Below are 22,837 nucleotides of genomic sequence, written 5' to 3'. Positions count from 1 at the left end.
AATACTCTTCCATCACAGCCATGTAGGCTATAGGAAGTAGTGCCCCTTGGAAGTGAGTAGCCAGTGTATGGCACAAAGAGGGCTCTGAACTGTGGCAATGAGGATTTGCAGAAGAGATCTGCTTCAGACACAGGGTGGTAGCATGGGGTATGATGGCAAAGTCTGTTAAGTGCTGGTACTGTTCTCTGCCATAGAAGTAGCTCCAAGCTGCCTTTTGAAGCTGTGGTAGCTGCAGGTGTTTCTTTTCTAGCACAACAGCAAACTTGTTCACAAAATGCACACTACTTTCTCTTTCCTCTTGCCTTGAACTATTTTATAAACAGAAAAATATAGATAGGTTAAATTAGGATTTCCTGTATTGTACATTAATGTTGCATTTTGCATTATCACATCCTTGGATGCATTATTGTCTTACATAGAGAAAGGCAAAGAGAAGAAGTAACTAAACTTTGTTTAACTTATGTTTCAGGCTTCTGAATTTGGCACAAAAAGGAGAACATCAACTGAAAGCAATGAACCATGTGAAAAGAAGACCAAGACACGACAAATTACACTAGAAGACATCTGTAACCCATTGAAGGCTCAGGATAAAAGTGAGTTGATTGTAAACAAACTGTAAAGCATCTTTACCAAATAAGTAGATAGTTTTTTCACTGTCCAAAGTAAAACTTTTTTTTGGTGAATAGGTTAGGAACTGTCTCTTGAGAGTAAGATGCATTTCTGAAGAGCTGTTACAGGCACACTAGCTAAAGGTGCTAAAGCACCTTTCTGTGGCTCAGAAGCTAGGTATTTGAACCTTCTTCCAGAGTTACTCTGCCAGTTCCCTTCAGTTAACTCATCTTTAACAGGTGGTTCAGTCAGATGCCCAGGCAGAAATGCTGCAACTGACCTTTTTTTGTTGGTTTAACAGTCTGTCTTTTAGACTTTGGCTGAAGCATTACTGACACCTGATAGATCTGTAGAGTCTGACCTGTGAGTGAGATACCTAAAGGCTACCTCAAACTACATAGTTCAAGTGCAGTGCTCTTAACTGTGAAACAACAGACCTGTAGTTACATTGAAAATGTCTGTGCTCCATCTGCCTTTGAACCAAGAATTTAACAAATTTGTGATGCTAGTAGGAAAACAAATCAGTGAATATAAAGTTCATTACACTTCATTCAAAGTATTAGCCTCTATATTTCTTTTAAAGGGAATTATATGGAGTTTTGTGAGTGTGATGGTTTGAAGTATCATTAAGACACCATCAGCTAGCAACACTGTCTACCTGAAAACTGTATTGAAAAAGTATCACTTATTTTCAGTGTTCTGGGCTAATTTTGGAGCTTTGCAGTTATCACTACAGAACATAATTGTGCTTCTCTTCCTGTGCATGAAGAAGCATACAAGTAAGGCATATTGATTTTCCAGGGAAGTTAACCATGGTTACATATGCACAGTTGTGTTGGGCTGGTAGAAACACTGCAGTGGAGAGGAGGACGAATGTGGGGGAGAGAGAGCGCAAAATGATTGTGTTCTCTGCTTACTGATGACATTCTAATGGGTATTTTGGTTTAGAAAATGAGTTGCTAATATGTTTTTGTTGTTTATTTTTACTGAAGAAGAACACCCGAAGCGTGAAAAAACCCGTATATGTTTGCAAACTCTAGACAGACTGAGAGAATTCTGCAGTGATTCAGACCAGCAGTGTAACAGAGTCCGAGGGGATAGTTTTCAGGAGAAAGAATCTCTGGTTTTGGAAAAATGTCCAAGCATTATTGGGAGAAGTTCAGAACTGAAAAATCCTCTTCAGTCTTGGGACACCGTCCCAAAGGTTGCTCAGAAGGTATGTATACAGTTTTGGTCCAGTGCTTTGTAAATTGCTGTGTAAATACTTGTTCTCTCCTCACCATAAGAAGGACATTGAGGTCCTCAAGCCAGTGCAGAGAGGGGCAACCAGGCTGGTGAAGGGGCTGGAGGGCAGATCCTGTGAGGAGCAGCTGAGGGAGCTGGGGCTGTTTAGCTTGGAGAAGGGGGGGCTGAGGGGAGACCTTATCACCACCTACAACTACCTGAAGGGAGCTTGTAGAGAGGTGGGTGATGGTCTCTTCAGCCAGGTGACAGGAGATGGGACAAGGGGCAGTGGCATGAAGCTGGGCCAGGGCAGGTTTAGATTGGACATTAGAAAAAAATTTTTTACTGAGAGAGTTGTCAGGGCCTGGAACAGGCTGCCCAGGGAGGGGGTTGAGTCACCTTCCCTGGATGTGTTTAACAGATGGGTAGATGAGGTACTTAGGGATATGGTTTAGCTTAGGATGGGATTGGTTGGACTTGATGATCTTAAAAGGTCTTTTCCAACCTTGGGATTCTGTGAAATTACTTTTTGTGGTTTTAAAAAAGCAAGTTTTGGCACAAGAATCCTGTTTCGATTTTTGTGTTCCGTCATGAAGTAGTACAGCAGTGCCCTGCAGACCAGTGTACAAATCATAGAATCACAGACTGGTTTGGGTTGGAAGGGACCTCAAAGCCCATCTAGTTCCAACCTTCTGCCATGGGCAGGGACACCCTCCACTAGCCCTGTCTGGCCAAAGGCCCATCCAACCTGGCCTTGAACCCTGACAGGGATCCAGGGGCGGCCCCAGCTCCTCTGGGCAGCCTGGGCCTCGGCTTCACCACCCTCACAGGCAAGAAATTTTTCCTTGTATCTAACCTAAGTCTCCCCTCCTTCAGTTTAAAGCCATTGTCCCTTGTCCTATCACTATGTCACCATGTAAACAGTCCCTCTCAGCTGACACCAAGTGATGCCTCTGCTAGTTTAATCTGTACTTTAGAATGTCTTTCAGACGTTAAGAACTGATGCTAGATGCTGTAATTATAAAATATATGAATTTTACAAATGCATTTACATGAAACGTGTGGGGAGTATTTTTTCTTTTAGTGACTTTCTCTTCTGTAACAGTAGAGGTACCATATCCCTGGCATAGGCTGTTGGTTAAAAATGTTTGTGTTACAGTAACTGCAGTAGAAATGCATGTTTGGTGACCAGCGCCTTGCCCTCCACCAAGCTGTGGGCCTAAGATGGTTGTTTCTGAAGAATTCAGATTTCTCTTTAACTTTTAACAGATATGTGTGTGTTAGTCTTCATGTATCAGCTGGTGCCGTTCTCCACCTTCCAATTCCAAAGTTGGTTTCCAGTGCACTAACACTGGTGTACTATTTGTAGCAGTACTGCCACTGCATATTCACATAACTAGATGCCTGTCACCAAACAGCACTTGGGTCCAGTTGATCACAGATTGTCTGAGAGATTGTGGAAGGACAGCTTTAACCATGTGCAAGCAAGATGTATGCAAAGTAAAAGTACAGAGCAGTTCTTGGTGTACTCAGTGAGGACTCATGACCTACCTGACAAAGCATTGCTATCATCTTTCTCTGTAAGACTCCTCCTGGGTCTGTGTTAGCTAGGCAGTCAGGTGGGGGAGGACTGGGGTGCCATCTTTGAAATGGCTTATCCTAGGTGTTTGTGTCTTGCTTTTTTGCTTGGAGTTACAATCCTTCTGTGTGAGTCACTTTATTCTAAATTCATAGAACCACAGAATATCGTGAGTTGGAAGGGGCCACACAGGGCCAGATGAGTCACAGTGTGGGACTGAGGGCCTCGTCCAGATGCTTCTCAAACTCAGTCCAGCTCGGTGCTGTGACCACTTCCCTGGGGAGCTGGTTCCGGTGCTCAACCACCCTCTCAGTAAAGAACATCTTACTAACATCCAGCCTAAACCTCCCATGTCACAGCTTCATGCCATTCTGTCACTGGTCACCTAAGAGAGATCGGTGCCTACCCCTTCACTCCCACTCATCAGGAAGCCACAGACTACAATGAAGTCTGCCCTCTATATCTCCTGTGATATAGAACAAAAAGAGACCTGTAGAGCTGAAGTTGCCTGGCCAGCCCAGACTACATAATGTCATTGTAGATGATAAACCACAGAGAGAGTGGGCTCAAAGCCCTAACCCCTAAGGGTTTTAGAAACTGTATTTAGTTGTGTTCAATAATACATTATTTTGGAAGCTTTGCTGAGCTTATGTAGTAAGGGCAGGCTGGAGAAGAGAGGTGATTTTGGTGCTTGAGACAGTGAATTGGGATTTGTATTAAATTGGTTTATTTCTTGATTTACTGTGGAACATCATTAATCTCTGCACTGCAGTTTCTTGTCTGTAAGTTGGAGTGGTAATTCACTTTTCTGTCTGGCCAGTTTAGACTGCCCAGTCTTTGCAGCCTGCCTGTGTCTTGATACGTATTTTGAGAGCTCATGATACAAACCAGATATGATTTCAGCTAAAATGTCTTAAGTACTGTTGTAAGGCAAGTCAAGTAATTTATGCAAAGTCTTAGACTTTGATGACTCTTATTTCCCTTTAATTTCCAGTAAGATGTATTCTGTATATCCCACTTCAGTAGTTTTGCTGCTGGTCTTAGGGCTGTTTACTTCAAAACTATCTTCAGCTCTGTGGTCAGTGTGGGTCAAGGTCTGCAGGGGTAATTGACTTATTTGATGATTTCTAACTATACTTTTTAATCTTTTATTTACAGGAGGAGTTACACTGTGATCTTAGTCAGTTTTCTGCATCTCTGAAGTCATGTGAAACTACCCAAAATACTTCAGATATAAGTCTTAATAAAAGAACCAAAAGCATTTACACTCCACTGGAGCTTCAGTTCATAGAAATGAAGAAACAGTATAAAGATGCTGTTTTGTGTGTCGAATGCGGCTACAAATATCGCTTCTTTGGTGAAGATGCAGAGGTAAGTTTTGCCATGGATAAGGAAAGATACTTGCATTATGTTAGTGCCATACTAGGTCTGTGGCTGCTTCCAGAGGAAGGTTTTTTTGGGGGGATATAAATTCTGTGTGTGTTTTTTTAATACTTGAAATCAAGGTGAAAAATTTCTGCGTGCTTAAATTTAAGACTACCCATTAGGAGAACAGCATTTATTGTTTTGTAATTAAGTGGTAGTGCTTGCTATCCTGCGTATTGAGAACTTAAGATGAGGTCATAGCATATTTACTTGTCAGAGTTGAATTTTCTATTTGACCCAGCACTCGACAAGGAGTGTTTTGGTTTGGAAGATAGTGAACAAAGTAGTGTAAAAACAGATAAATGTATATACAGTATAATCTTAGGGCAGAAAACATCTTGAATTCATGTTCATATGCAGCACCTATACATGCCAGATCTGTAGGAACTAAAAAGTACTTTAAAATTACGTTTGTTGATATTTCAGAAATGGCTTACAATGGGTTTTTTTTTCATTACCTGCCCTAAAATCATTGCTACCAGTTTAACCTTTGATCTGTGCTAGTTCTATACTTTAGACCAGTGAGAAACTTTACTTAGTTACTGGGAATTAGTTTGCTGCATCAAATTTGTACTGTCTGATTCGTCTGTTTGCTCTCACTACATACAGTCCAGAAATAAAAACATGCTATCCAGGTAAACAACCCAGTGTTTGCAGTTGCTGCTTGAGACTCCCTCACCAGTGAATGTACACCTTTTTGCTATAATAACCAAATACAAATAGTATGTTAAAACGTCATATTTTAACAAGTCTTGCTACTCTTTTTTTTTTTTTTTAATGAAGTATTTAGTTTCCACTGTTGTTTGTTACTGATTTTTCAGTATGTTAATTGGTTAGCTGGCTTAACTCTGTCTTTATAACTTAAATTAAAGTAGCTCTATTCTTTCTCCATTTTTAGTGTTGTGAAAATTAATTGACACTTTGTTGAGCAGCGTTGCAGAATCCATGCCTGATGTGTAGGTGAAAGATCAGGGTGCAGAGTAGCACTCTGACATGGGAAGTCTGTGCTACTGAAGCCCCTCTTGATGAGAAGGTGCTAGGATAGGAAGGTGGAGGAGCCCAGCTCTCTGGGCTTTCTCCCTGTGGTGTTTTCCTTCTGATGCTGGACTTCTCATCGTAGTTGTTGTTACGGAGAGGAACTCCTCCTCCTGCTTTGGGTTTTGAACTACTGGATGGCTCTTCTTGTGCTTTGCAGATTGCAGCTAAAGAACTGAACATCTATTGTCACCCGGATCATAACTTCATGACTGCCAGTATACCAAGTCACAGGCTGTTCGTCCACGTGCGGCGGCTTGTAGCGAAAGGATATAAGGTTATTTCTGGCTCTTATTAAATTATGTTAAGCACAGAACAGCACTGAGATAACTTGCATTTACTGTACCAGAGTTTTGTTTCTCACTGAAAAGTGGGAAACTCGTTATTGCTTGTTTTTGCAGTGGAAATGCCTAGCTTTCATTTGTTGTAACTTTTCTATTTTCGGGAATGTCATGAAATTTAGGTAGAATAAAGGTTCCTCTGTTTTACAGAAATGTATCTTCATATTTTCTAGAACAGTTCTAGAACGATTTTTTCGCTCAGTTTCTTGTCAAGTCTTTGCATTTGACAAAGAGAGATTTATACATGCACTCTCACTACTCACATCCTTACTTTCCTTATTTTTTTTCACTCTTACTGTTTTGATCCCTGTAATTCTGTGGCTTTTTGTTGATAACTTTGTTTTTTTCTTATTTTTTTCTTTTTAAGAGAAAAGAACTTGTTGAATTTAAATTGATTGTAGCAACCATTGTCTGGCAAGTGGTGACCTCTAGCTAAATTGTTTCCAAATAGGGCAAGAAGCACTGGGGCAGAAGTTGACAGGGCAGTTAGTGGGTAGAGCCTAAGGAAAAGCAGTACATTACAGTCTCATTAGTAGGATTGATGCTAGCCTCTGCCCTTCCTGCTCAGCTTTAATGATTCACTTGCTGTTTGCACATCCTAAAAGGTCACAAAATCTATAAAATTAAAAAAAAAAGTAATTTATTATCAAAAAGCTAACTCTGTTTCTTGTCTGTGTGCCTGTAGGTTGGAGTAATAAAACAAATGGAAACTGCAGCACTGAAGGCTGCAGGAGAAAATAAAAGCTCTCTCTTCAGCCGGAAGCTGACTGCTCTCTACACAAAGTCTACACTTATTGGAGAAGATATCCTTTTCAAATACATTTGGTTTCAGGCTCTAATTTTTTGTATATGGGAGGCCATAGTTCTGATATTATCACCTAGATGGAACCTGTGGCTGACATAAGAGCAGCATTAGGAAATAAATTTCCTTCAATTTTATGTTGTGGTAAAAAGACATGTTTGCTTTATAGAGAACCTAATCTTTAGGCCTTTAGGTTTGTTGTGAAACACCAGAGCTTTTATGTTTGTTGTAGTTGCTTTCTGAAGTCAAGAGAGTGGGTTTCTCAAGTCTACAGTATTCTGTAGGTCTTGTTTTTAACCAGGTGTTTGTCCTGATTGAGAATGCAAAGCATTAGTGATTCAGGAGGATGTAAAGCAAGAACTGACTGATGTCAACAATTCGCTTTAAGTGAGAAGAAGGTGATAAAATCAACGGGCTGCTAAAAACCAGTTAGGTAATTAACTCCTGACTGTTGTAACAAATAAAATGCAAAAAAAAAAAAAAAAGAGAAACAGATTTTAAACAGTGAAGTTATTTCTTAATTTATTTCCTCCCAGTTTTTGTTTTCCTGTCTTCTGCCTTAACTACCTCATAGTTTTTTCTTTAATTTCTCAAGGTAGTACTTGCTAAAAACCTAAAAAGGTTGTTAGATTAATGCCTGTGAGGTGGGATTTAAGTAGTAGATCAGGAAAGCAGATAAAACAGTATTAAGATTTTGTTGGAAAACTTCTAGAATTCCTAGTCAAATATGGCCTTTGTGTGAGTTGATGAAACCTTTGCATCATGTAACTCCCTGTCCTGTGAAGAGAACTCCTGACTTCAGTCCTCATGCTGTCAGTCATCTGAAGTTCACTAAAATCATAGTACAAGTCAAGCTAATAAAAATCAAGTAGACCTTTAGTTGAGAAGGCCCAATACAAAATTGGGTTGAAAGGGACTGAGACCTAGAAGGTGAAAAATCCACCGAAATCTGTGTACAATTTTTTTTAACATTTGTTACATGTGAACCCTCTGCTGAAGCTAGATGATTCTGTAGATGTTGAAGAGGTGACAACAGATGTCCCTGATAACTACCTCCTCTGTATCTGTGAAAATGGAGAAAACTTAAAGGACAGGAAGAAAGGTGACATTGTTATAGGCATTATGGTAAGTTAGTTTCACAGGGGAGTTGGTATTTTAGGGTATATGTGGGGTTTTGGGGGGAGTTGTTTTATTCGGTTTTTGGAGAGGTGGGTGGTTATCTTAAATACGTGATTGTTCTGTCTTTTAGATTTTTTTGTTTGGGTTTTTTGTGTGTGTAACAAGATGCAGCTTAGGTAAGATGCCATTTGTGTGTGAATTGCGATGACTTTTTTCTTTCAAAACTACTGAAAACATTTGGAGTTGATAATTGGATAATCCTGATACTGGTTTTGCTGCCATATCACTTGGAAACAAATAGGTTTTAACCAAGTACAGGGAAATAATTATTTCAGATGCTTTACTAACTGTAAACATTTTTCAGGGTCAACATTTTAAAGACTGTGATCTTTTTTTTACTGTACAAAGTACTGTTGTTTAGAGGGAACAAGTTAGGCTTTCTTACTCTTTACCCTTCAGATTTGTTTTCTCTTTTATGCTGAAGATGAAAACTAGGATTGTTTAACTGGCAAAACACAGTGCTTACCAGTCTGCTGGTGATTTATTACCAGCTTATTAAAAGCATCTTGATTGTTCTTGTGTTTGAATGTCACACTGCAACTAGGAGAGAACAGCTATGTGCTAGGGTGGCAGTTTCCAGTCTGAATTGCGTATACCCTCCATAGACTTCCAATGATACAGATTTGCCTAGTAATGAGAATTGAGCAGCGATGGACTGATGATAACAACATATTTATGTTTTTAAGGTATTGTTATCATTTGCCAAGAGAAAATTGTGGTAGTCTTTTGAAGTTATTATCATATCATGCATTTGAAAAACACAGTTATGTTTTCTGGTCTGTCACTTTCACTAAGTGTGTGGGTGCTATATAATTTTGTACTATACGCCACAAATTTTCTTTCACTTAAGGATTTAGGCGTAGAAACACTCCTTGAAAATCTAAATATTCAGTGCATATTTTTTATTGTATTTTTTTTTGGCAGGCCATCCAACCAACTACTGGAGAAGTGATTTTTGACAGTTTTCGGGACTGCGCATCTCGCTTGGAATTAGAGAGCCGGGTTTTGCGTCTGCAACCAGTTGAAATAATACTTCCATCCACTTTGTCAGATCAATCTGAAAAGCTCATTAACAGTATAACCTCCATGAGGTATGTTCTGTGGGATTTTGTTGGGGTTTTTTTTGCCTTTTTAGTGACAGCATAGCTGTCATAGAATCATAGAATGGCATGTGTTGGAAGGGACCCCAAGGATCATAGAGCTCCAACCCCCCTGCCACAGGCAGGGACACCAACCTGCAGCCTGGATCTACACAAGATTGCCCAGGGCCCCATCCAACCTGGCCTTGAACACCTCTAGGGACGGGGCATCCACCACCTCTCTGGGCAGCCTGTTCCAGAACCTCACTACTCTCTCTGTAAAAAACTTCCCCCTAATATCTAATCTAAACCTTAGTTCCTGTAGCTTCAATCCATTCCCCCTTGTCCTGCCATTGTCTACCCTTTTAAAAAGTTGATTCCTCTCCTGTTTGTATGTTCCCTTCAGGTACTGAAAGGCTGCAATGAGGTCCCCCCGCAGCCTTCTCTTCTCCAGGCTGAACAAGCCCAGCTCCCTCAGCCTCTCTTCTTAGGGGAGGTGCTTCAGCCCTCTAGTCGTCTTTGCATCCTCCTCTGAACCCTCTCCAATAGTTCCACATCTTTCTCATATTGTGGGCCCCAGATCTGGACACAGGACTCCAGATGGGGCGTCATGAGGGCAGAGTAGAGAGGGACAATCACCTCCCTGTCCCTGCTGGCCACTCCTCTCCTGATGGAGCCCAGGATATCACTGGCCTTGCGAGCTATCGATAGAGTTTAGATATGGAAGCAGACATGGATGTGTAGTTCTGTAAATGCCTGTTTGAGAATGGCTGTAGTTAGCTGCTGGGTTGAAATTCCACAAATCCCACTGAGTTCTGGGCACTCATTCTTAAATTCCATTTAGACTGAAATTTGTATTGTGTCTCTCAGGCCTATGAAAGATTCTTGCACCTAAACGTTTGTTGGTTTTGTTCAGATGTCTTGGTCCCACACTACCAACCAACATGTGATCTCTTGAGTTTATTTCAGAGGTCATGAACCTATCTTTGGGATATGAAACTGGTGTTACATGTTTGGTTTGTGTTGTTTTGCTTGTTTTTTTCTTAAACCGTGCAGCTCTGGGCAGTAGACATTTAGCTTAGAGCTTTGCATTTCTGTTTTGAGTTAATTAGAGTAATATTTAGCTCCAGTTTTGTTAACATATGAAAGCAAAAATAAAATCAGTGTTTACATAGGTAAAAATTCTTGGGAGGCAGATACAAATATCATTACCCTCCCATTTTGTAAACTGCACAAATGCATGGGCACATGAGTGTTAGCCTCTTAACAAAATAACTCTGAACCATGACTACCTCACCTTAAACTCCATGTGCTCCAGATGGGTGAGCTACTTAATCAGTCTTCTCCACAGGCATTCCTTTCCCTACCTGCCAGTGTAATGCTTCTTCATCCCCTTTTAGAAAACCAAGAAAGTTGAAGTGGTGGGTAAGCAGGCATGGCTTCAGGAAAAGCTGACTTTGTGGCACAGCATAGGAACTTGCACAGATACTGCTCTACTCAGCTATGGAGCCTTCAGGGGCATGTGTATGCGAGTGCAGGACTGAGAGGATGGACTGAAAATGTCTCATTTGTTGTTGGGCATCCTACAAAAAGATGACTTGTGGAAGTGCTGTGTTTGTCATCATTAAGTTGGTGTTGTGATGGCTATGATTGTGGTGTGCACTTGTCCTACTAGACTTGTCCCTTCCCTCAGATTGTGTATGGACTGCAAAGCCCCAAGGAGTTGAAAAGGTCAACTCTAATCAATCGATTTTCTTACAGTAAAATGGTCTGTTAGGACCTGGACAGGTAAAATGCCAGGTTAGGAGGTAACAAGCATATTCCATTTGGCAACAGATACACATTTTTGGTGTGCTGACAACTTTCTCTTTTTGCCAATCAATTCTATAGAAATATGTCCAAAACATTTCTAAATATGCCATGATAAAGATTAACAATTCTTGTTTTTATTTGTTTTGTTTTGGTTTTGTTGCTGCTGTTGTGGAAGCCAGAGTGAGGTAGAATGTTAAACTGACAAAGCAAATGCATTTTTCAGAAACAAGTATTGTAGTAATGCATTAAGGGGTAATTCTGATGCAGGTTTGAGAGAGATATTTTTATGTGTGTGTATTTTTGTTTTGTTTTCGTTTTTGTTACTGTGCTGAAAATGGAAGTATTAACTTCTCATTTCTATATAATGAGAAAAAATACCACACGTTAGCAGATTTTATGAAAAGAAATTAGTTTGTAGGGTTTTTTTCCCCTTTTTGGTAATTAAGGCAGCTCTCCAGACTAAATACCCTTAATGACATGGGAGTGGTAAAAATAAAACATATCTCAAAGTACTCCAGTAGCCTTCTTTCAAAACCAATTCTTCATGGATTTTCTTGTAAAACCACTAGAGGGCCCTGAAGTATTTAATACTAATTTAAGTGGTTCCAATATGCAGCTTTCTTGTGCTTTTAACTAGGCTTCAGTTTTTATGTAATTGTTTTTATACAGGCAGTAATTTTACTACATCACAAGTAGTCTAAAGTTTTCAGTTGTCCACTGACCTGGTAATTTCTGTCTCCTTTTTTTTCTAACAACTCCTGGTGAGAATCACCTGCCAGCTGGGAAAGGTTTAATTTCCATAGGGTTTTTTGAAAGACCTTTCTGACTACAGTCATCCAAACTACATCTTGTGTTACAAGAAGGCTCTCCATCTCCTTGTGTTTTTATAATGCAGCAGAAATCCACCAAATTTATTAAATCAGAGTAGAGATTGGAGACAAAAGTAGTCCAAGGAGCTGTACAGCTTGGAGTCATTAGGAGCAGAGAAGAGAAGGGCCTTTCTCTTCACTGTGTGCCCATGTCATGTAAGAATTGCACCAGGTGTTGTCTGAGTAACTTGGGGAAATTTGGATTGGGATGTTGCATGTTGGAATGTTGTGCTGAGTGACCATGGTGATGTCCTTGGTCTCCTCCACCAGGAAGAGTGTGCTAATAGTTATTAAAAAATATATTCAATTAAGTAGTCCAGAGAAGCAGGTATATTCTGTAGATATACACCTGGTTATGTTGACAGTGTTGAAAGTATCTGTTTGCTTACCTTAAATTTCTTTCTTTTTTTCCCCAAATATACAAAAACCAAATACAAATATTATATACTGGTGTACATGGCTGTCTGCCTTTATTCTACAGAAAGAAGCCATACATAATGTACATATTTCCTCAGTGGAATGCTGTACATCCTTCTTCCTGTTTTCATTGCCACACAGTTACATCCAGGATCATCCATGTCATTCCCACTATTTACTGATGCTTCTATTTTGGTATTGTGTATGCTTTCACAGCCAAGTTCAGATCAAAGGAACACCCCTCACAAAAGGAAAAAACAGCTGATTGTCAGGGTGCTGCTGTTCTAAATTTGTGTTTGTCAGAAACAAGAGACAACTCAGCAGAAAGGTTTTAGTGTTTAAATCTGCTTGTCAGTCACCAAGAGGTACTACTTAGGCTTAACGAGTACTTAATTGCGGTAGAAATTATTTCTGTGGATTAATGTAAAATAGTTGTAAAAAGTTTTGAGTCAGAAATGAAAGTGCAAATAAAATACATAGTGGAAAGCAGCTACATTACTTTTTAACTTTTATGTGGTACAGTGTCAATGAAGAGTTTTCTTATTCTGCTGATAAGTGGAAAAATAGTTACATGTTTGTATGTGGCTGTAAACACAGTCTCACAATAGGGAGAATGAAACAAATTTTACAGGAAGTTAATAAATGACTGAGGCAGCAGCAGAGCTGTTTTAAGAACTGTGAGGGCACCAGCTTGAGCTGTGCCCAAGAAAGCAGTTTGCTGAGGAAGTGGAACATTGGTTCCTGAAGTTCTTCATGTCCAGGTTAGGCAGGGCTATCAGTGGAGTCAGCAGTAAGCAAAGCTAGATGTGAGTGTGGTAGTAGTTAGCTGTTTGTGTGATTTGTTCTGACAATGGAGTTTTAATTTGGTTAGTATGAAGCCAGTTTAGATAAATTGCATACTTGGGGGGGTGTGTGGGAATCCTAGCCTTAATCAAATGTTATTTTGCCACTGATATAAATGAAGCTAGACTCACCCACCTCGTGAAGATTCTGCCTGGCCATTTGGATTAACCTGGTGTTTACCAACCTCAGTTAACTTTAAAAAATAGTTCGATTTGTGGTGTAGATTTGTGTTACGAGTCACAGACTTTCCCCTTTGGTAATTGAGAACTCATGGAAGCAAATGTATCAAAATGTGTGGCATGGTTCCACTTCTGTTTGTTTCTGGCATGTTGCTGTTCAGGTGGTAAATGAAATGCTGCTATTGTCAATGTTGTGGCAGAGGTTGTCTGTGGAAATGAATACCAAGAAAGTACTATTCAAGGACAGAAGTAATGACTATAAAAGTACTATTCAAGGGCACTGAACTGGAGGTCAGTTTTGCTGGAAAGCCTTCCTTTGAAAGCAAAGCATGAGTTAAAAGTATGTTACAGAAAACAGGTTCAGAACAAACTGTTCTGATGGGTAGTGTTCTGTTCCCATACAGCTCGTAACATCTGTTTGCAAGTGCTGTCCTGGCTGGAGGAAAACCTTTGAACGCTTTTAGTTTCTTTTCTAGAAAATGAAGAAAACATCCTTTTCTTCAAAAATACATGTTTTTACAGGACAACACTATGTTTTGTGCTCCAAGCTCGACAGTACCCATCCTCCTTAACATACTGTCTGTTCTAACAGTTTGTACTGTTGGTCTTCCTGAGGTAATTTTTGAGGCTTTCCCTTTTGGTTGTTCTTGCTCTTCTCATGTCCTCCTTTTCTGATTCAGTGAAAAATCCAGCACATATTAAGTGTGTCCCAATGCTTTGCTGTGTATTATTTCCATTTGCCTGTTTTTATGTACTATTTTACTCAGCAACATTCTTTTGACACCATGTAAAAACACGCAGATCACAATATGTCACTTGCATTCCAAAGCATCATTTCACCCAGGTCTGCACTGTTGTGAGTTTTTTACATGTCTGGTTTGATGTCTGGCCAACAGTCTAAAATCAGGGTGATATGATAACTAACCTCTTGTCTGTACCCACAGATTTTTCACTTTATTCTATTTGCACAGCATAATGTCTTTCTCCTGTTAGCTTGGATCTGTAATCTGGGAGGCAGTTTTGACACAACCTCTGTCATGCACTGCTATGTTTAGTCTGTAGGTGAGCCTGATACTCCTTCTCCTGTAATATATTGTAGGATATTTTTTTCCTCTCTGATTATGACATTCATGTTTCTGTTTTCACCTGAGTACTGCAGCGTTGTCTTTGGCTTGGAGTTTGTTCCCTGGAGTTCCATTCTCTTTCAAATGTATTTAGAACTAAAATCTTCCCTGCTCATGGGTATGACTGAATTACTCCTAGGCTGAATTCCTCAAATACCTGATTCTCTATCATTACATGCAATGCAGGCCTTTTCCTTTAAATGTCCTGTTGTGATCTCTTCCCAGCCCAGAGCATTAGCTGTGGCACTGCTGGTGGTGGTATTTGATTGCTGTTTGGTTGTTTCTTCTCGTCTTACCTTCCCCTTTTTATCAAGAATTAGATGCCTTTCAGATACTTGTTTCAGATTGTGTGGTGCTGTAGTAGAATGCAGCAGTGCAGCTGTCCTTTAAGTTAACTTGTAAAGGGTATAGGGGTGAGCTATAGCTGAATTATTACATGGATTGGTCAGTACTGTTATTAATTACTAACTACTATCATGGACAGAGTTACAGATGTATGTCATCAGTCAAGGAGCAGAAGCTCAGCTGGAATGAACTGGTGAAGTCTTGTAAATGAGTATAAAATGTGAGGAAGGACAGGAAGGCTTGTAGTGGCAAAGACAAGGCACCAAATGGTTACAGCGAGAGTGAAATGTATTGCACATGAAATTCCTGAACAGAGGAGTAAAGGGTTGGTAATCACACAAACCAGTGGTTTCATGGTTTGTATAGCTTGTACTGTTCCCATGGATTTTTAAGTGAAAGGCAAGATGTGACAAACATCTTGAGAATGTTTTGTATAAACAGAGGCTACAAGCAGTTGAATTTGCAGCAGGAAAAAAGCAAGTAAAGTACAAAAACAGCATGTGAATTATTTTCTGTAAATAAACCCCCCAAATGCATCACTGAACAGATGTTTACTGACTGAAAAGGGTTTTTTGCACTGCTAATAATCCAGTTTGTGGCCTTGGCAACTCAGCTGTATGGAGAACTGCTTGAAGAATATTGGTCGTGTCATAACTCACTTGTTTAAATAGACAATCCACAACACATACACATACCAAATCACATAATTACCTGAAAGAACTGTTGGACAGGTTTGGGGTTTTCTGCAATTTAATCTTGTTGCAGTCATGAAACATGGTGTTTTCAGTACTGTGGGTCGTTACTGCCTTCTATTGCGTTTCAGGTGAGGGGAGCACGGAGCTTAAATCTCTTCTGACAAATTGCTTATGAGTGAGGTCTACTTCTTTACCAGTGCCTATCTCACTGCCCTTCACAGCCTGGGACACAATGCAAGCATTGACATCCTTTAGATGAAATCTGTTTCTCTGCCTGCAGAGTTGTCACTAGAAAAATGTGGGAAAGTAGTTGTAAAGCTCTGTGTCTAAATGCAGGGCAAAGCACTTTTCTTAACCTGAATGATACATTACATAAAAAAAAAGTTAATATTGCTGGTTACAGTAACAGCTGACCTTTGCTGGCCTTGCTCTGCCCATGTGTTTTTGTAAATTCCTCCAGGCAAAAGAGAAGATGCATGCTCTGATGAGCTTCCCCAGCAGTTCATACCTGGTTCAGAGATACATTATTTTTCACATGATTGCAAGCAGCATGGAAAACATGCTGTGTGCAGGACCTGTATTTGTGGCATTTTTGGAGATATTCAAGACCCATCTGGTTGCCTATCTGTGCAGTATGAGCTGGGGAGCTGCTTTGACAGGGGGGTTGGACCCGATGATCTCTTGAGGTCCCTTCCAGCCCCTGTGATTCTATAATTTTTGTGTGCTCTCTTTGGGTTTGGCTTTTTCTTTTGCAGTACTTGAGCCAGAAATTATTAAATGAAGAATGATTAAGTTGATCTTTATGCTGGTACAATTTCTTACCGTCAAAAAATTTAACTTTTTAATTAGTAAAAATACCACCTAATTGAAGGAATCAGGAAAATTAGAACTCTGAAGTGTTTGTTTTAATGTTTTGGCACCTGTCATGGTTTAGCCCCAGCCAGCAACAAAGCGCCACACAGCTGCTTGCTCACTCCTCCCCCGCTGGATGCTGTCCCCCCCTTATTCTGTACCATCTACGTCATGCCCAGATCCTACACTTTTCAATTAATCACCACTGCTTTTCCTGTCTTTGAGATATATATATCTTTGCCTTCTGTCCAGTTTGTGTGAGGAGGAGCTGTGCTGCAGTACCAATCACTTCTGAAGCAGCTCCAACCCCTTCATACGCTGCCAGTATGTCTCTCTCAGTGTGGCAGGCTTCAGATCCTTTGTATCCCCAGAACCACGGGTGTCGACCTGGGGTCTCCCCTGGTGCTTTCTGCGTTCTCCCTGGCTGTGGTGTAGAATGCAGTTGTTATATTGGGCCCTGCCTGGACTTGCCCAAGGGCTACTGCATGGACTGTCTCCTGTTTGAAGGCTTGTTGCTGCTCAGGACCCCACTGGAAATCGTTCTTCTTCTGGGTTACATGGTAGAGAGGGCTTACAATGGGACTGTAGTTTGGAATTTTGCCAGAAACCCACACTACCTAATAAAGCTTGTGTCTCCTTTTTGTTGGTCAGTGGAGACATCACTGCCATTTTATTGATGACATCCACTGGGATCTGATGATGTCTGTCCTGCCATTTTATTCCTAAAATCTGGATTTCTTGAGCAGGCCCCTTAATTTCATTTGATAGCAAAATAGGCTTTCAAGAGGATTGGGACTATCTTCTTCCCTTTCTCAAAAACTACCTCTGCTGTGTCACCCCATACTATGATGTCTTCAATGTATTGGAGGTGCTCTGGGGCATCCCCCTGTTCTAACACAGTCTGGATCAGCCCATGGCAGATGGTGGAACTGTGTTTCCACCCCTGGGGCAGGCAATTCCAGGTGTACTGGATGATGCTCAAAGTGACAGCAAACTGTGGCCTGTGCTGTGCTGCCAGAGGGATTGAGAAAAATGCATTAGCAGTATCAGTTGTGGTGTGCCAGTTGCCTGCCTTGGACTCCAGTTCATACTGGAGTTCCAGCATGTCTGGCACAGCAGCACTCATGGGCACCGTGACTTGATTCAGGCCACAATAGTCCACTGTCAGCCACCACTCTCCATTGGACTTCTGCACTGGCCATATGGGAAGTCCATATGGCCCCTCTAATCCTGGAAATTACTTCTTGTGAAAATGACTTAGAAGCCCCTTCAAGAGGATCATAAGTAAGTTTAGGCCTTCCACTGCATTTGGGGAACTCTCCACTGGAAGCTGGACTAGGAGTTTTCCTGGAAGAATCCCCTTTTGTGATTGTTCTTCCTTGCAAGTCATGTACTCATGCTTGTATGGTAGAGGTGGGTTTTCCATCCTATTTCCTCATTTCCTCTCCTTTGTCATGCAGGGTGCCTCGTAGTGTGTATCCTTTATTTATTCTCTCTAGAGCAGAGAAATACTTACTCCTAACAGCTGAGATACTGGTCCATACAGGTAGGGAATATCATATATTTTCTTTGAGTTGCTGGACCTTCTGGGACAGCTTTACTGCAGTCCAGACAAGGGCAGGAAGAGAGCCTTTCTTCATATTGCTGGAGTTAGCCAACCACTTCATCCACTGCTTCTTCATCTTTCCAGTCTATGGTTGCCAATGAGTTGGGTGTGGGATTATGGTGAGCTCCATACAAACCTTCATCACGCAGGTCGGGTACATTGGACTTAATCTGGATCTGTCACCTCACCCTTTGGGCCCCATGTTGGGTGACAAAAGGGACTGTCATGTTTTAAGTGAATCAGGAAACATCGGTAAACCTGCTGCACTGGGATAAGGACTTTCTAGTGGGACAGCAAAGGAATGGTGGAAATAACAATACCAGTAAAAAAATACACAAAGTGGTGACTCGCAGTGCAGTTTGCTCAGTGCTCAGAACCAATACCCAGCCTGTTCTGAGCAGGGATTCTCCTCCCCAGCCAACTCCCCCCCCATATATTAAGCATGTTGTCATGTGGTATCAAACACCCCTTAGGATATTTTGGATCAGGTGTCCTGGCTGTGTCTCTCCCAGCTTCCTGTGAAAATTAAGTCTCTGCCAGATGAAAATTGGGACAGCACCTATTTGATTTTTTTGTTACAGGATAGATCAGAAGCTGCAGGAAGTGACATGTAAGCAGTTTGGCTTTTTATTGTCCTCTCTTGCCATTTTAATGGTCATTGCTTATGTCTCCCTGTATATATTTGTATACTGTTGACTTTTCACTGCAGCTGTCAGAAGTTTCTCAGCCAGGGAATGGTACTGAAGCTTTTAAATTGCAAACCCTGATGGCAGCCTATAACTCTAGACTTCTGTCCTCCAGGAGGTGGCAGCACCATGCTGCTGTACCTGGTCCTAGGGAGGGAAGAGATGGAAACAATTAGTAATAACTAATTTTTCTTAGATACCTGCAAGGAAAATAATAGTGGTGCATTAGTTGAGAGAATGTTACTGAATTCCCAAGTTCAGCAATCCTAATATGAAGGAACAGTTTCCATTTACATTTGAAATTTTTTATAACTTGAGATAGAGGTCGTTGCTTTGATAAAAAAACATAAAAAACCCCAAATACCATTTTTAATCTGATGTGATTTGTGTTTGCAATGTAGTGTCCAGTTTTTAGATAGTATAGCTATCATTCACATAAATGAGTGTTTACTAATGGGTGTTGCTTTTCTGATAAGCCTGTGCAGATGTTTTGCATACATCTCGCAGGCTTGTGTAAGCTGGAGTGTTGTACAACTGTCAGTATAGTGACTGCATGCTGTGGAGGCCACACACACATGCACATGCTTAAACCTGTACATTGTCTCAGCTATATGAAAGTTTAGGTATAAATGACTTGTAACAGTATTGAATGCACCACTAACTTTAACTGTACAGATCTTAGGCAGTGCTCTGGTCTTTACCATAAACCAAGCACTTGTTCACGTGCTTTGAATCACAGAATCACAAGGTTGGAAAAGACCTTTAAGATCATCGAGTCCAACCGTTCCCATCCAGTGCTAAACCATATCCCTAAGTACCTCATCTATCCTTTTTTTAAACACATCCAGGGATGGTGACTCCACCCCCTCCCTGGGCAGCCTGTTCCAGGCCCTGACAACTCTTTCAGTGAAGAATTTTTTCCTAACATCTAATCTGAACCTGCCCTGGTGCATCTTGAGGCCATTTCCCCTTGTTCTATCCCCTGTCACCTGGCTGAAGAGACCATCGCCCACCTCTCTACAACCTCCCTTCAGGTAGTTGTAGCTGGTGATAAGGCCTCCCCTCAGCCTCCTCTTCTCCAAGGTAAACAGCTCCAGCTCCCTCAGCTGCTCCTCATAAGATTTGAGGTGACCAAAAAAAAAAGTAAGCTGCTTTTCTTAAAAATAGCCAAACCCCAAACTTAACTGGCAGCTCCTTTGGACTGAAAGTGAGTTTTGAATTGAAGTAAAATCCTTTTTTGAGAAGTCCATTTACATCAGTGCTTTTCTGCTGTAACTGTATGCTTTAGGCTGTCCTGCATGTTGGCTGGTCCATGGTAACTTCCAGTGTGCATGTTCTGTGTTTTAAATGTGAAGGTAACTTGTCTGTTTCATTGAGAAGCAATCTAACTGGACCTTTTATTGTGGAGGAGCTAATATACTGTGAAGCAGCATAGGTATGTTTGATGCCAACTTAAAAACAGACCATCAGTTGTGTGTTTTCTTTCATTCCACTCATTGAAAACGCTGCAAAGAGTGCACAGATTCAAATGGAGAAGAATTGTTAAGGTCTTAGAGCTGGTGTGCAGATTTTTATTTATTTTTATCAGCTCACAAATGTTTGTTGGCATATTTATTGAAGTCTGAGCATTTTATATTTTTAGTAACCACTCCTTTATTTCATAATTCTTTGAAGTTTATGAGGGATGTCAGTCTTTCCGGGAGGAACAGCCGCATCATGGATGCCTTGGATGTGTTAATTTCTCAGACATTACTTCTTCCCACATTTCCTGCACTTGTTGTTAGTGCTAGGAGTTAGAAACTCAGTAATTTTAATCAAAACAATGTGATGATGTGAAATGAGTATGGGAGAAAGACTGAGATGGTCTGCATGTTTGACATGCAGGCTAGCAGTGATACTACAACATGAAGAGCAATGGTCTTGTAATGGTGGTTCCCAACCCCCGTGGAATCAAGGAAGAAAGAAAGGCCATGGATATATTTATTTTTCATTAAAAACCCAAATATATTCCTTTGCTTAATTTTGAAGAGAAGGAGATTGAAATAGGGTTTTATGTGCCATCAATCTACTGAACTGCAAAAGGGAACAAGCTTTATCTTTCAGGCTATCTTTAACAATTTCATTTTGTGCTTGACTGACTTAGAACATTTATCTCTCTTAACAGATGTCCTTTTTGATATATGGCATAGGTAAGGGGCTTTTGGCAAATTACAGTTGTGAAGAGTGTACTTTAAGCATGGACTCTTCCTCTGGGAAACTGGAATAGTAGAAATGTTTGTTAGAAATTTGTACTTAGGTTTGCTTCTAAATCTACATAGATATTTTCTCAGTTCTTAATAAATATTTTGAATTCACTGGTATAATAATCACAGAATCATCAAATGTGTTAGGTTGGAAGGGACCTTTAAAGGCCATCTAGTCCAACCTCCCTGCAGTGAGATCAGGTTGCTCAGAGCCCCATCAAGCCTGACCTTGAATTAACTCCTCTAGTACAAAGCTTAGAAATAGAGTACTTTTTAAATGTAAAAAGGTTTCATGTATGGATTTTTGCTTTCTGTTTTTGTGAAAGAATCTTTCTGCAGAGGCAGATGGATGTACTTATAAACCATTTCTAGCAAATATACTTTATTCCTCTTTCTATTTTATGTTGTGCCTGTCATTCTGCTTCTAGTAAGGTGGAAGGTAACTGTCCTGCCCCTCCATCCCTTCTGCCTGTTCTCTTATAACTGTTACCTTCATTCTTGACTTTTTGCCACCTCTTCATGCCTCTGCCCTTTTGTTTGCCCTATGTAGGCAAGATTTCAGGCATTCCTTACATCAGACTGCTTGGCTCTGTTCTTTTCCTCTACACACCCCTGTACAAAGTCACGGCTGACAGGGACCTTAAGATGGAAAGCAAGTCATCAACTGCCCTCCCTAGGGAGGATGTAAGTCTAATTGAGATTGGAAGGGACCTTAAAGTCTTCTCTGTAATCAGCAGAGATATCTTAACTAGATCAGGTTGCTCAGAATTCCATCCAACCTGACCTTTAATGTTTCCAGGGATGGACCAGTACCACTTCTCTGGGCAACCTGTTCCAGGACCTCACCACCCTCATTATAAAAATGTCTTTCTTATGTCCAGTCTAAATCTACCTGTTTTCGATTGGAAATCATTGCCCCTTGTCTTGTCACTACAGGCCCTGGTAAAAAGTCTCTCTCCATCTTTCCTGTAGCTCCTTCAGGTACTGAAAGGCTGCAGTAAAATATCCCTGGAACCTTCTCTTTTCCAAGGTGAACAAGCCCAACTCAGCCTGTCTTCACACGAGAGGTGCTTCAGCCCTCTGACTATTTTTGTGGCTTCCTCTGAACTTGCTCCAACAGGTCTATGTCTGCATTGTACTTGGGACCCCAGAGCTGGATGTGGTACTCCAGGTTGGGTCTCACTGAATAGAGGGGGAGAAGAATCCCCTCCTTGGACCCGTTGGTCACACTGGTTTTGATACAGCCCTGGATACAGTTGACTTTCTGGGCTTCAAGTGCACATTGCCAGCTCATGTCCAGTTTTTCACCCAAAGTTGTTCTTCTCAGGGCATTTTTTTTCATCCTCCATCCTATATTAATACTGGTGTTGCTGCACCCCATGTGCAGGACCTTGCACTTGTCCTTGTTGAACCTCATAAGGTTCACATGGGCCTACCTCTTGTGCTTGTCCAGGCCCCTCTGGATGGCATCCCTTCCCTCAGGCATGTCAACCACACCACTCAGCTTGGTGTCATCTGCAGACTTGCTGAGCACTCAGCCCCACTGGCTATGTCACTGATTAAACAGTATTAGTCCCCGAACCCCCCCCAAGAGCTTCCACTTGTCACTGATCTCCATCCAGACAAGAAACTATTTCCCACCAGTATCTGGATACATCCAACCAATTCCTTATCCACTGACCAGTTCCTCCAACAATTCCATTCACAGGGTAGGATTTGCATTTGCTGTGAAAAAAAACCAATTCTTGATGTATCTGAGAGAAGCAAAGTAGGGAGAGTGAAAGGCTGAAAAAAGAAGCCTTTAATTTATGTGGAACAGTTGTGTGGTTGTCAGAAATCATTACTTAACAGTATTAATTGATGTCTTAAACAGTTTTAATTATCTGAAAAGAC

General features: G+C 40.9%; 1 protein-coding gene across 1 annotated transcript in view; it reads left to right on the top strand.

The window, feature by feature from the left end:
* Positions 1-22,837, top strand: part of MSH3 (mutS homolog 3) — a gene marked incomplete at its 5' end in the record, with an annotated part of 111,482 nt that overhangs the window by 1,413 nt on the left and 87,232 nt on the right. Inside the window, 7 exons of the mRNA XM_084278982.1 lie at positions 470-593; positions 1,602-1,825; positions 4,571-4,783; positions 6,033-6,149; positions 6,899-7,016; positions 7,995-8,140; positions 9,119-9,285. Of these exons, the coding sequence (XP_084135108.1) occupies positions 470-593; positions 1,602-1,825; positions 4,571-4,783; positions 6,033-6,149; positions 6,899-7,016; positions 7,995-8,140; positions 9,119-9,285 (1,109 nt within the window). The remainder of the gene's footprint in view (positions 1-469; positions 594-1,601; positions 1,826-4,570; positions 4,784-6,032; positions 6,150-6,898; positions 7,017-7,994; positions 8,141-9,118; positions 9,286-22,837) is intronic.

The sequence above is a fragment of the Gallinula chloropus genome, assembly GCF_964237585.1.
Source record: "Gallinula chloropus genome assembly, chromosome: Z".
Lineage (NCBI taxonomy): Eukaryota > Metazoa > Chordata > Aves > Gruiformes > Rallidae > Gallinula > Gallinula chloropus.
The sequence above is the reverse complement of the archived record's forward strand: the minus strand, read 5'-3'. Positions and strand labels throughout refer to the sequence as shown.